At 39.3% G+C, this 13,917-nt stretch overlaps 1 protein-coding gene across 1 annotated transcript in view; it reads left to right on the forward strand.

The window, feature by feature from the left end:
- The window catches only part of LOC141906725 (signal transducer and activator of transcription 5B-like), a 34,144-nt gene extending 24,729 nt beyond the window's left edge, over positions 1 to 9,415 (forward strand). Inside the window, exons 20-21 of the mRNA XM_074796030.1 lie at positions 65 to 178; positions 5,772 to 9,415. Coding sequence (XP_074652131.1) covers positions 65 to 178; positions 5,772 to 5,910 — 253 coding nt within the window. The 3' untranslated portion in view covers positions 5,911 to 9,415. The remainder of the gene's footprint in view (positions 1 to 64; positions 179 to 5,771) is intronic.
- Positions 9,416 to 13,917: the final 4,502 nt, after the last annotated feature.

Below are 13,917 nucleotides of genomic sequence, written 5' to 3' on the forward strand. Positions count from 1 at the left end.
AGCTGGTTTTCACTACTCGACTTATAAAACTGAAAATGAATTATCTTTTCTATTTTGATCATAGTTTGATGGGAGGACAGACTGCGAACCCGCTAAATCTCGAATATCCGGGAACCCCGCAGAATTTACAAAATCCACAGTCGCCCGCCAGCTCTATACAATATGATGCTGCTAGCAAGTAAGTAATTTTCATATACAACGCATTGAAAGAGATGATATCAGAATTGTCGCGCTATTTTGATTTATTCCAGGATAGCTTTTGCTTCAATGCTAGGGTAATCTTCTGACCGAGGTCTCGGGGCTGAATTCCATATTTCATGGGTATATCGGCGGATGTTTCAAAGCTTTATAGATGCCTGTTTTTCTGAAATAGTACTTTTAGTATAGCCAACGGTGGGACAAAGTTTTTGTTGTTATTCCAAGTTTGAGGCATCCTTTGTTAATCGGGGATTACAAAGAACAAAGAACTAGAAGATCGTTTCATTATTTCGCGCGCAAAACTGCGAAACGACCGAACATTTGGAGGAATAACATTACTGCAGGCATTGAAGCCGCATTGGTTTCGTTTTCGATGATTCTTTGTGCGTAATTTCGACAATTATCATTTTAATATTCGTTCGGAGACGACGCAGCATCCGCTATTAGCAACCTGTTTACGTGCGCGACCCATACCTGAACAACGCGTCGAAAATTGAACCATTCAATCAGCGACAATGGGCCGATTGTCCGAGGTCCGTCGGCGGCAATATGTTACGGTATTGTCGGCGCATTTGAAATGCTGATATTCGTCGCTTTCCGGTGAATAACTTTTGCGTTTCGTCGTTAAAAAAATAACGATAGTTACCAACGGCAATATGTTACGCTATTGAAAGTCCGATCATAAAGGGGCATCGTGAGGTTGAATGAAAGCGAATTATTTTACCGTTTGTTAGTTTCAAAGAGGAGTAAAAGAACTGTGAATATGAGGGAATCTAATTTGTTTTTAGCGTAATAATCGTTTTCGTGGTGGTATTTGAATTTCATCAAGAAATAGCTTCAGAGGATGGATCTTCGGGGTCTTAACCCCTTGAAAGGTTCCCATCGTTTTCTTTTTTTTTGTTGTAAATTATCCCAGGGTTTCAATTGATTGCACAAAAGTCAACATTTTCTCTCGTAAACATTGCGTCTTCCCCGGAGCGGCCATGTTTGTTTTGAATGAAGAGCAGCGACGTCTATCGTATCTCTGACTAACAAAATAATAGAGAGGACACAAAAATAGTTACGTCCTCGGGTGACGCATGAAAATATTTTTGGACAACTCAACTCAAACCTCTTAAAGGTTTAATGGGATTTTCCTAAGACCCTGAAACTTCGGGTGCATCCTTGATTTAAACGTACTTTATGTCGAGTAATGTTGTAAAATGTTCTGAAAGCGGGAACATTTCCCGTCAAAAGGACACCCATTTTGAAGATAAGAACTATTTTGTCCCAAGTTCTTTTGGCAAAATGGCGCAGAAGGTATGCAATGAACTCAGACTGCATCATTCAACAGGCTTCTGCCAGAATGTCTTTTTTCTAATGAATTCGATAAGATTTTCGGATATTTCCCCTCGATCGGCCCCTGATTGAAGAACGTATTCTTTATCTTACATTTCTGGCCTTCATATCATAAAATGTGAATGTGTCTTCATTGTCTTATTATTGTGTTTGAGTTATTTGTTTTGGCTATGATGATATATATATATATATATATATATATATACGTGTTACACAGAGAACTTGTACATACTTTTATCCTATACGGGGCCCATATATTATCCGGATTATATTTATAGCCGATGCATTCATTATTAATTCATAAATCTTAGCCGGCGTGCATGGCTCCCTGCGTATAACAGAAGTGGAGAGTATAGACACCACTTTGAAAAAATTAGGTTTACGACCGACAGTGGCATCAAAGCCAGTTGGAATACGGCCATAGACTCCGAACATATCAACAGTCCGCAATAACCCCGAGCGAATACAATACCATAAACAACCCCCACTCACAGGTCTCAAAAAATGCCTGCGCACGCCACTGATGCTTACGCCGCCGCCGCCACCATACCCAGCGCTTGCTTGCACTCAGTGGCTCGACTGAGACAGGGTGTGGAAAATTTTCATGCTTTCGATAACCGTGCGTAGTTTTTCTACCCCAGGGAGGAGAGGGTGTGGTTGTATCGTATTATTTTTTTTTTTTGGAGAAATAAAATCACATGTGACATATGTGATTATATGCATAAATGTTTAATGACGGTTTTGTCTATGATTTAGGATGTCATTATTGTAGAAATCAACACTCGATCCATTCTGTACTGATGAATATGCTGTAACCCTGTTGCGCGGAAGTACGATACGATAATTTTTAATCGTCGATCGATTCGTAAAATTCGATTCGATTCGGGTTACGCCGCGGGTCGGGTTGCGCCGCGGCGGTATCCGACCCGCGGCGCGGCCCTCGTTCTCGCCGCGCCGACCTTGACTCGTCGCGGGGAAACGACCAATCCGTAAGCGTATTCCGCGCGGTTTGCGTTAAAAAAAAAACCCCGGTGCATTGACATCAAGCGTTATTTCTAGGGAAAAATCGTGTCGTTCTGGGAAATTTATACGCTCTCAATCCGGTGGAGGTTATCCGGTCCGCCGCGCCGCCGGTTTTGGTATGAAAAAGTCCCGCCGCGCGATGCCATATTCTGCGAGTATCGACGCGATTACTTTATTGCGTATGAACTAATTATCGGTGAATTGATTTATAAAAAAAAGACTGAATGTCCATCGTCTGCTGGTATTACCCTTTCTCCTGAGGCTCATTCAGTTCCAGGAAGAGTTACAAAATGTAGATTTTTAGTCATCCATGCCTCGAATATTCTATAAATTTTCAGGTAATACTTAACAAAGATAATTAATATTGCTTTTTAAGATATTCAAAATGGATTACATCGTAATTAATTCAAGACAGCTTTCCAGATGAATGGCAGTATCAATTATTATTGTGAAGAATTGCCTCGTATCATGTGTTAGTTTTAGCCGTTTGCCTGTGGCTCATTCAGTTCTTGGTTCAAAGGAAGAATTGCAAATTAAGATTTTAGCACTCAATACCTGGACCTGACTACGGTTAGTATTTGAGAGTAGTTTAATCTTTTTTTAGACCTCAACTACTCCCAAAATACTCTCAAAACAAAGATAGTTTCTCATAAATTAGTCAAATGATTTTCGTTTTGGTGAAAACTTCGACAATAAGGAGATAGGTATCAGGTAGTCTGGTCTTAATGCCTCAATTGTTTTCTAAATTATCATTTTCTTCAATTACTAGGTAATTCTTTACGATGACATATAAGACATGCTTTCTAGAATCAATTAGGACACTTAATCCAATTTGAATATTTTAAAAATCAGGTATTCAAATGAAAATGATTTAATGGTTTATCTCGTCTCTGACTATAGTTAATGTACTTGACCTTTTTGACACTTAAAACATCGATTACCAGAATAACGTTGTCGTATGTTGTATTTTTAGACTTTTATCTCGAGTGCCATTGAAATGGTAATGTCAGGAATGCCGTTTAAGTTTCGCGAAAAATTAAAAAGTATCCAAATTTCGGCTTCTTAGTAATATCATCGTTTCTCTATTCGGAGTGCTGTATGCTCGGCGTCAGGCTCGTTTCGTTTCTGGGCCAGATAACTCTCCGTTTTTCCGATGACGGAACTAGTTTCTTGATAGGGGGGTAAACGTGCTTGCGATCATGTAGCTGGTGCGCGTGTTCTGCGTTTTGAAGGTCTCGTAACAACAGTAGAAATCGTTCTGAATATTTCATACTGACAATATTCAGATGTGGATTTGTTAAACGGAGCGAAAAATGAAAATGATGAGGTTATGACATGACTGTTTCAATGTTCATGCATAATTAAGTCTCAAGGTCTGAGTTCTACTGCCCAACTGGGATCAAATTAAGGAGGTCATAGCCGATCGACCATTCTCCGCATGGCCTTGGAATTTACAGTGTTTCTGCACTGATTTAACCCGTCATTGTCAAAGCCCCCTCTCCCCCTCTCTCTCTCTTACGCATATAGTTTATGGCTGAGCAGAAACATTTTCGACACCAAAACGTTTATGATCATAATATTTACCGTATTTATCGAGCTGTTCTCTCGCAAGGGGTCTAAGTGTCAGTGTGTCATGTCAGCGTCTACCCCTGATTATCTACGGCTTCAGGACTATTTCAAGGATGTGTAGAATGTCGATCATTTTTATTTTCTAGACTTGACGAATATCTACACGTAATTCAATCTAAAAAGAAACATTTAAAAGTCGGTCAGATAAGTGAACAATCTTGGATATTAGGAAGCGTCTTATATTTTGCTCTATGGATTCTCAGGAGGGATGGCAATTCTTAGGCGTTTACTTTCAGAAACTTTTAAAAGAAAACCCCCGATTTATGCTACAATGGCACTCGAAAAGTTTGCCAGTATGTGAAATTTGCCAGTGCGACATATTGGCATCGCTCGTAATCAGTATCGGAGTTGATAATTTACTACGTAATTTGACTCGATATTGATGTCGTAGATACCCTATATCGGCTGGTCTCCGGGGGCGCGAAACGTACCGAATAACCCCCGCCGCGATAGCGGTCGCGCCGGATCGGCTTTGAAGTTTTTTTCCACCTCGTTGTCGTTCGGCGAGTATCCGTGGACCGTTTGTTTTTATAGCCTCGTCTACACCAATAAAAACTCACCGAGAAATCCGTTTGAAAAAGATTATCTATTTGTTCGTCATGCGTCGACAAAACTATCGGAATTTAATCACGATTATTTTTGTTTATAACCCGGCTATAAATCGATTGTTCGTTCATTTGCCTTTAGAAGTATTTAGAATTTGGGGGTTGGTTAATATATATATATGGTCAAACTTGGATAAGTGGTCACATTACTTCAGTCCCTATTATATTTAAGCTATATTTACGCGGAATTATAGAGCTGAATTCAGTATTGTGATGATTTAACCGGAATTTGTCTCTATATATTAATAAACCCTCTAATTCTTATTCAACGTACACTTATTAAATTCGATAAGTCCAATACTTTATAAGTGAAAGCCATCAGCATAACGATGGTCCCAACTATGACAGCGATTTTGACTGAATACGAGTGGTTTTCGCATTCTAACGCCAAGTCAGATCGTTACTATATAAATAGCGTTGTCTATTAGTTTGTCATCGGATTTATTGCCGATTTTGACAAATCTTCGCGTTAGTCTCGGGTTTCGTGTGACATAAGTAGCTTTTTAATTAATTCGGGTTCGCGCATTGTATTCCCTCAGTAAGAGTAGATTTATGGCAACTTCGTAGCTTCATAAATCAAATTGTTGTGGAGGGTTGTGTGAGTGAGCGTTTGTTGCTGGTCATGGATTAATCTGGGTGCTTGTAGACTGTGTACTAATTTACCCCGGCGGTACGCGAACCGCACTCGGTCAGAAGATACGCTCGTAGCATATACCGATTCAGCTTGTCATCACAAGGAGGCAGCACTGTTCTGTCTGAAAATTCATCGCTTAAGAGATTATCAATGACTATTACATGTATCTTATCAATACGATTGGTGAATCATAAACCCGTAATGTACGTTTGAATAAGAAGATAATTATCACTACATATCACAATAATGAGATAAATTTACAAATACAAAATTATCATTTATGATATTTTTTTTACCTCAATGAAAAAATGATAAATTTGCATCTTTGTTTCTTGTTTTTGCAGCAACGTGATGGCCGCTTTGGAAAACGACGACATGGACTTCGACAGTTATTTGATGAACAGCGCGATGGATTACGGAGCCGAGGACATACACCAGATTAACATAAACAATTTTCTAACGAGCATGGACCCGAAATCGTGAGCTAGATCGCCGTAGAAACATCGTCGCCCGAGCCCGGGACGTGCCCAGAATGCCAGAGCTACTACGACCTTCGGAATGAAATTCAACAAAAAAAGACGGCAACGCGTCCCCGGCCTAGCTCATCGAAACAGTTTTAAAACAGTCTCAGTTTCTAGCGGGGGATTTTCTGATCTCTCGTCGTATTCGATGAGGTTTATCTGCATCACGAAAACTGTTTGGTCGTATTTGTACTGAATATTTACTACGGTATAATATAGTACTATTATAATGTAGAACGCTTAGATTCTCGTAGCTTTTTTGAAACACAACTATTCTACTGTTATCCCCCGACGAGAGAGGAACTATCCTCCGTCTCGCGGGCAAGCGATAGGTATTGATCGTAGTGCATGTAAACATGTAGTATGTAGTGAATATTTTTTAGAAAAATTGAAATATTGTAATCAGCGAGGAAGTGAGCTTTGGTTTTTAGTAAGTAAACTTATGGTTCACCGAGAAGAAATCCTGCTTAGCGAGGTGATTCACGTCGATTCAATATTCTACGATTCTCCTCTCACTCGGTGTTTTTGTATATAAATATACATAGTATAATTCGACGTATAATCATTTCATCCCCCGGGGAAAAAATATCGGGGACGTTCTTCGAACGAAAGAAAAAGCGCACAAAATTTACGAAGTAAATTATTATGCCACCTAATCGCGAGCACGCTTTTATATAAACGCTCGTCGTATCGATACGTAAAAAACTCTGTGTAGCGCTTTGGGGCCAAGCTCCGCGACGTCATCGTCGAGTTTTTAATATCGATGCTTTTCTGAAAGGTTCGGGCTCGTTATCAATCGATCTGTGAATTTTCAGCTGTGGTAAGAGTTCAACGACTGACTTCAATGTTTTATTAATGATAATGGAATTCATCGAGTGTCAAATGTCAAAATGTGATACATTCGAATGTAGTGTACAAGAAGCCACAGGTGCTCGATCCCATTATGTTGTTTTAATGTAATGTTTTAATTAGCTCATAATGTAACGAATTTCGACGTTTTATGGCGGCAAATTACATGCGTCATGTTGAAAACTATATAACTGAATAAATATCACATTTTTACGGGCAGCAAACAAATGATGTCAGTCAAACGATGGCGCCTGGCACTATAGAAAAAAATATCAGTTTCGCATAAATTTTGAAAAATGAACTCGACTGTTTCATAATGAATGTATCGGCGCAATAACTCGGTGTAAGAGAGGAATCGTAAAACTTCTTTATCTTGTAAAGTGATGTTCATATTTGGATATATTAAGTGTTTATGGTATAATGATATATCTTGTGATCATTGAATGCTTTTACCGGTATCTTCAGCGTTGTACATAGAAAACACGTGTAATTCTGTTGTATTCAAGTGAAAAAGTTTTCGAATGTCTGCTTTCTTAAAGCTGATACGCTACCTGGTGTCGAGTCCCCTACTTAGAAAGCCAAGGGTGGATTTTGGGGTTTGTCTCGGCCCAGCCTTCCCATTGAGGTGGCCTTTTTCGTCTAGACAACTGTTGCTAAAACCTTCAAATTTGAGGCTCATCCCCTCCGAATCTTTTTTGATGTATTTCCTAAAAAATATCTTAACACTGAAGGTGGGACCCCGCTAGTGGCCTTTGAGATAGCTGCTTTATCTGAGAAATTTCTTCTCTTCTACACCTCGGCCTTTAAATTGTCCTAGATCTGCCCCTGTAAGCGAACTCGCCACCTAGTGGGCTTCAGTATAACCAATGTTTCCTCCTCCTAATCGACGGTTTTAAGTTATGTTCTAATGAGTGATTCGGGATAATGAATGAAAGTTAGCGTGAAGATCTTCAGATTCAAACATCATCTGTCTGAGCTTTCAAGAGAGTTTATGTCTAGTTGAATTTTTGTTAATAAAACTTTTAGTCTGTCCTTGAAGTGAAATCACATTTATTTTTGTACCTATAAAGACAGCCGGTTCAGTTGTTGAGAGTTTATTTGTGTTGCGCACATATCATCTTTTATACTATTGTAATGTTATGATATTCTGTTGATTGTTTGATTGATATTAGATCGGTTTCGGAATGCAAGAAAATGATGTCATTTCGATCGCTTTCCGGTATAGTTTTAAATATGAAATAGTGATTTAGATTTGAAATATGTGATGAAACATGATTATGATCATAGACTGTGCTATTCTAACTATGATTCATAGAATGGTTGGATCCAGGAATTAGGGAGGAGGGGTAGTGGGTAAAAGAGCTGCTTATGATAGGGAACAGTATTTGGCGGCCCCCAGAAATTTTTCGAAAAGTGCCCTTTTTGCGAATATTGTTTTACAACTGCCCCTTTTCGGGTATCTCTGCCCCCTACCCCAAATTCAAATGCAAGTTACATCACTGGGGAATGCTAGAAACAACTTTTCCCAGAATAATTTGAAATTCCTGACTCTTAAGACTTGATGATAATCCACATGCATTTTCTATGAGACCTGCGAAATGTTTCCGGGTTTAAACGCACCTCTCTGGATCCACTACTCGATGAGTTAGATTTCTTTTTAAACCTGCGTAGTTTGTTAAGAGTGCGTGAGAAATTTTACCCGAAAGATATATATATATATATATATATGTGAAATAATCGTTTTAGTTTCTCATCGGCGAAGCATTCGTCGTCGATTAACATTCTAGAGATGTTTTGGCGAATTTCCATCAAATTTTATCAATGGTGTTAGTGTTTATTGAAAGAGTTTATAAAAATGAACATATTTTGAACTGTTGCCCTGTCAGTCAGTCAGTGAGTGTATATATCGGCGTTTATGTCTTAGCTTTCCTTATTTCGTAGATACGTCTAACGCGTTAATGTTTTGTATTCTGATGACCGCTGGCAGCTTATTACGCAGGGAAGTTTTGCTGTGAATTAATTCATTATGCTCTCGTCACCGAGATAGAGAGCCGCCCGATAGCTTTTAAGCAATGTAAATTAGTTGATAATGTTTTCAAGTCATATGCATGAAATATCGTAAAATAATTAATGAGATTGTTATTGAATACACGTACCTCAAAAGCAGCCTCTTCGTTAGATAGTTTCGGATCTCAACTATATCATTAGCCTAGTTGACGAACAGCCTTTACGTAGAAGTGTAACATGTAGAGCTGTAGAGCTTGGGACACTCGAATAAGACCTCGGGATCCAGTTCCACTGTTTGGAGTTAAGATTTGACTCCCGAGTTAAAACATCGAAAATGAACTTATTTTAACTCAGTCAGCTCTCACTCACAACTGTGGAACAGGGTCCGGAAGGCTTATTGCTAGGCGAGGCTTCACTGCCGATATGTGGGGTCCGCTTGGTCACACTTATTGAAGCAGTCGTTTGATAAATCATTAGCGCTTTCTGTTTTCAAATAAAATGTAAATATATTTAAAAGTTCTATAGGATAACGATGATGTGCCTTCTATTAATCGAGAGTTCTCTGATTGTTCATTCACTTCCGCGTATTGAATATATAATGATTCTATTGATACATGTATAAATATATATATATATATATATATACATTTATTTTATTCTTTAACATAAATAAGAATATATACGACTATGATTATAATGAATGTTGTAAATGATGACGATGATGAATTATATCGCGATATATAATTGAATAAATCTATATATGACAGTATAGTAATCGATGTTCTTCGTTTTCTGTGTGGTGTGGTTTTACTCCAAACCCGGGCTGCAATTGCCATTTACGACTGAGACGTACTGGGTGTCAACAGCGACGCCGAAAACCTCCAGCGATCGCAAGCGACACTATCGTGCATCAGTTGGTCAATTCTGAACGGGAAAAAGTAGTAAATAACCCGAGATGCCCCTGGGCCTGGTTCACGAAAAAGTTTAAGCTTAAAACGGTTTAGTTTGAATTGTTGTCCTCATTGAAAACATGAAGCAGGGAAGTGTGATGACATCACACTTCCCTGCATGAAGGAACCAATGGCAATTACACCAAAAATTTGAGTTTAACTTCATGAAACTGGGCCCTGGTAGCTGGCAGTTTCCATAGTCGTGACATGTCTAAAGGTGGTCTTACATCTTGTAATATCAAGACTAGTTTTATGTTCCAGGATTGGCTGTCGAACCAAGGTGGTTTTAGACTGTTCTCGAGTCACGATTGCAGGCACTCGGGTGCGCTTAGGTGATGACACCAGTCGGCAGAAATTCGCATCATAGTTGCGCTCCTAGTCTTTCTTATAGCACCTCACAAAGGTGACCTCTATTATTCTCCTTGTGAAAAGTAACTATGAGGCGCATACGTAGTTGGCAACTTTGCGGGATTCGAACCTCGCGGGTTATACATCATATGGTTATGAATAGTTGAGGCTCCGCAAAAATTGAATTTTTACCCGTGATTTACGGCGAATAAAAACGCAATTGATACAATTCGCACCCGTGTAAAAGTGTTGTTTATCATTTCTAATACATACTCGTTACTTTTATTCTGTACAAATGTTCTCTTCGCGTGTTTCAAAAAGAAAGGACGCCCTACTGCCCGTCTTCTAAATCTGTCGCACAGACACAAAACGATGTTTATTACGCAAGTGAAGCGATTCCCAATCGATACTTATCACTCGATTTCTAGGAAATCCGTTCTTTTACAATCGCGTAATTACCGACAGATAAAATGCGTTTTTGTAAACAGACGTGGATTTGTGCGGATTTAAAAACGGTTTTAATGCCAATAAATTTGTGAAAACGGCGCGTCGTCAGCTGGGACAGTCGTACTGTACAATGATCGGTGACATCGGGCGTCGTGCGTCGCTCCGAATAATTACGAGAGTTGAATGTTATACAATTTTGTACAACAATGAGTACCGAGGTTATCATCGAAAAATGTAATATATAATTATATAAAGTTTCGCACAGAAATGTCCAGATCAACCGATGTGCACAACTGTATATACACCCACGTTGTAGGCCCGGGTATAACATGGCTCCATGAGGTAGATACTATAGGTACCGCGGTATTCTTCTTTCCTTTTCCATAAATTTATTGTAATTATCAGTCACTTGCAATTCCGATTCAAGAAATTTATGGCGGGCTTTTTCGAAACTCGGTGTGTCGCTTGTTGAACAATTTTACGACTTATTTATGTTTCTGAGAACCCGCCCCGTAAGTCCGCGCGCGTGCGCACAAAATTACTGCGATGGTTCGTTCTGAGATTGTTTTGCACCACCGCAAGAGTAGCCCTCGAGCAACGCGCAGTTTGGTCAATATTTTACCGCCGTATTACTGCTACTCCTTCACAAACCTTCCGAGTAACCATCATATAGAAGAAGGAAGAAGAAAATCCAAGAAAATCTAGGGGAGAAGAACGAAGAGAGTCTCAAGGTTTGACACGTAATCCAGTGTGCGCCGTCGTCGTCTGGAAAATACAACCGTAAGTTTTAACCAACTTAATCCATATCGTATTAGGTCGATCCTAATTAGGAGGTTTTTGCCACAAGTTCCTCCGCCTCTCTCCACGAACCATTTTACAATTTCTAACTGAACCCCTTGTTGTCGCTGTGCGGCTTTTTATATATACATCGTTCATAACATTTTATGAGGGTTATAATAACGCCATGATTCGGCAATTTCTTCGGTCATTTTCCGCGGAAATAAAACTCAAAACAGAAGGTGATAAAGGAATTTTATCTATACACTAAAAGACAGGTTCGAAATAGTTTGTTTACCCTCTGTGGTTTTGTTATGAGAATTTGAATTTCGACCAGTAAAAATGTTTCAGTTTTGATATAGGCCTATAGGATGAACGTACATGTGTATAGTTTCATACCTCTGTCACAGGCGTTGTTGGAAGAATATGTATATACATATATATCTAATGAATAGTCTCGACTTCGTAGTCTCTATGGAGCAAAGCATATTCACCAGTTTACAAATATGATTTCATAAATATATCACATCAAAGGCATTGCGGAGATCAATAATACGTTTAAAATGGGAACATTCTGTTCATCGTTTTCTCATGACAAATATCGCGGTCCCCTTGCGTATAGATGATAAACCAAGCCGCTATCTATTTCAACTTTGCTGTAAAAAGATGAATATCAAATGGCCGCTTTTTCCCGTGACATGAAAGCTGCCGCGCGCGCCAGTTGCCGAGGACCCGGAATCATTGAATCCTCTGAAGTTTGAAATCTGATTTACGCGGTCTCCGGAGTTTGTGTCGTTTTTCACGAAGTTCCTTTCATCATTCACCAAAACGTTTTAGTGAAAGATTTATTTCAACAGCTGCGCGCCGCCTCCTTCTTCAGAGCAAGCCCTTGGTCATGTTACTTTTCGTTCACTGGTCTATCAAATCGATCTAGTTCAAATCGATCCTGAGGCTGAAATTTTTTTTTGTATCAATATTTCTCCGTGTATATCCGAGGGCAAAGCTTTATTTCGTTATTTGACCCTGTTGCACCACCGCATCTGCCCAACAGGAAACTGCAGGGGTCGACCCAGGGGGGAGTGCAGGGGGAAGTTGCGCCCCCCTGAATCAGACCACAGATCCACCCCGGGACTGATTTTCAATTTAAAAAAGGGCGGTAGTTGAAGTGATGTTCGTTCTCTCAATTTGCAGGTGGACAAATGCAACAATCAGTAACGGGTTTTTGGCCCTTCCGAGCGAAGATAACCGATCATCAATCAATTCTTATCAACTTTATGTTTTTGCAATAAAGCAAATTAAATTATTTCTGCGATGATAAAAGCTCAGATATGTTGACTAGATTTTTGTCGCTGATTAAACAACGCGGACAAAATAACACGCAGAAACAACAGGACGTCGTTATCGGTTCAATAAGGGATGTGTTTTTATTAAATTTTGGCTGTGACTGTCGCGCTGAATACTCGTCTCATAAGTCGAAGATACGATCGCTAGTATTTACTTAGCATTAGAAATTGCGTACGAGATTAATGATAATGACAACAGTAATAATAGTTCAGGTGTTTGAGTGGGTCCGGGAGGGTCCACTTGAGGTAACATCGTCAAACTCGAAATACACGTCCGTCAAGGGCCCGCTGCATTGCCAATGCTTATATTTCAAGCCAGTCTAAGTGCCGTTTGGTTCCTGCCAGTCGAACGAATTAAGTGATTAGTACATTTTGAATCTACTACTCGCTTCGAGCTGAAAGCTAAAAATCATTAAGCTGTAAGGGCAGTTTCTTATTCTGAAGACTAGCAAATACTTGCCCACTGCAGCATGCGGGTATAGAAATCACTGAAATGCAATAATGTATACAAAATGATGTACAAAAATGCTATTTCTCCGGGTTTTTATTGACCATTGAAAAATGTTCACGCCCTTTGTAAATTCTACGCATATTTTCAATCTTATTGCCAAATTTGACCACTTTAGGCACCGTGGCTTAAAATGAGTAACACGTGAAAAACATTTCCTCGCCACCGTCAATTATAGTAAGATGAAAAGTTTCAATGAAAAGCATATTGTGTAAAAAACAGCTCTCACTATATCACTGAGTTCATAGAAGTGTAACTTCTATGCTGAGTTCAACAGTAACGGTTTAGGAGTTAGTCTCGCGTTAGACCAATGGTCAGTCTGCAGGACCCAGTTCCAGAGTTGTGAGTTAGAGTTAACTCTGAGTTAAAATTAGTTCATTTTCAATGAGTTAACTCAGGGTCAAATCTTAACTCCGAACTGTGGAACTGGACCCAGGTGACCAGTCTTTCAACCACATTCCTCTTAAAATGTAGTTATAAAACTGTTTCATAATTTCTAACTGAACAGAAAACTGACAGTAGAAGCTTTAGGGGGATTCGTGCCCTCAATGTGTTACGGGCTTGCGCTTTTATAGACTGCAGCAATTCTGAAATCAGTGTTTCTATTTATGGCTGGTGAGTGTTTTTCATACAATCAAGCGCTAATAAGTCATGATAAATGTGAATTCTATCATTTCCGCGTCGATGATGCGTAATTTCAGAAAACTTTCCTAATGAACTATGATTTTCATCCATAAAAC

The sequence above is a fragment of the Tubulanus polymorphus genome, chromosome 6 (assembly GCF_964204645.1).
Source record: "Tubulanus polymorphus chromosome 6, tnTubPoly1.2, whole genome shotgun sequence".
Taxonomy (NCBI): domain Eukaryota; kingdom Metazoa; phylum Nemertea; class Palaeonemertea; order Tubulaniformes; family Tubulanidae; genus Tubulanus; species Tubulanus polymorphus.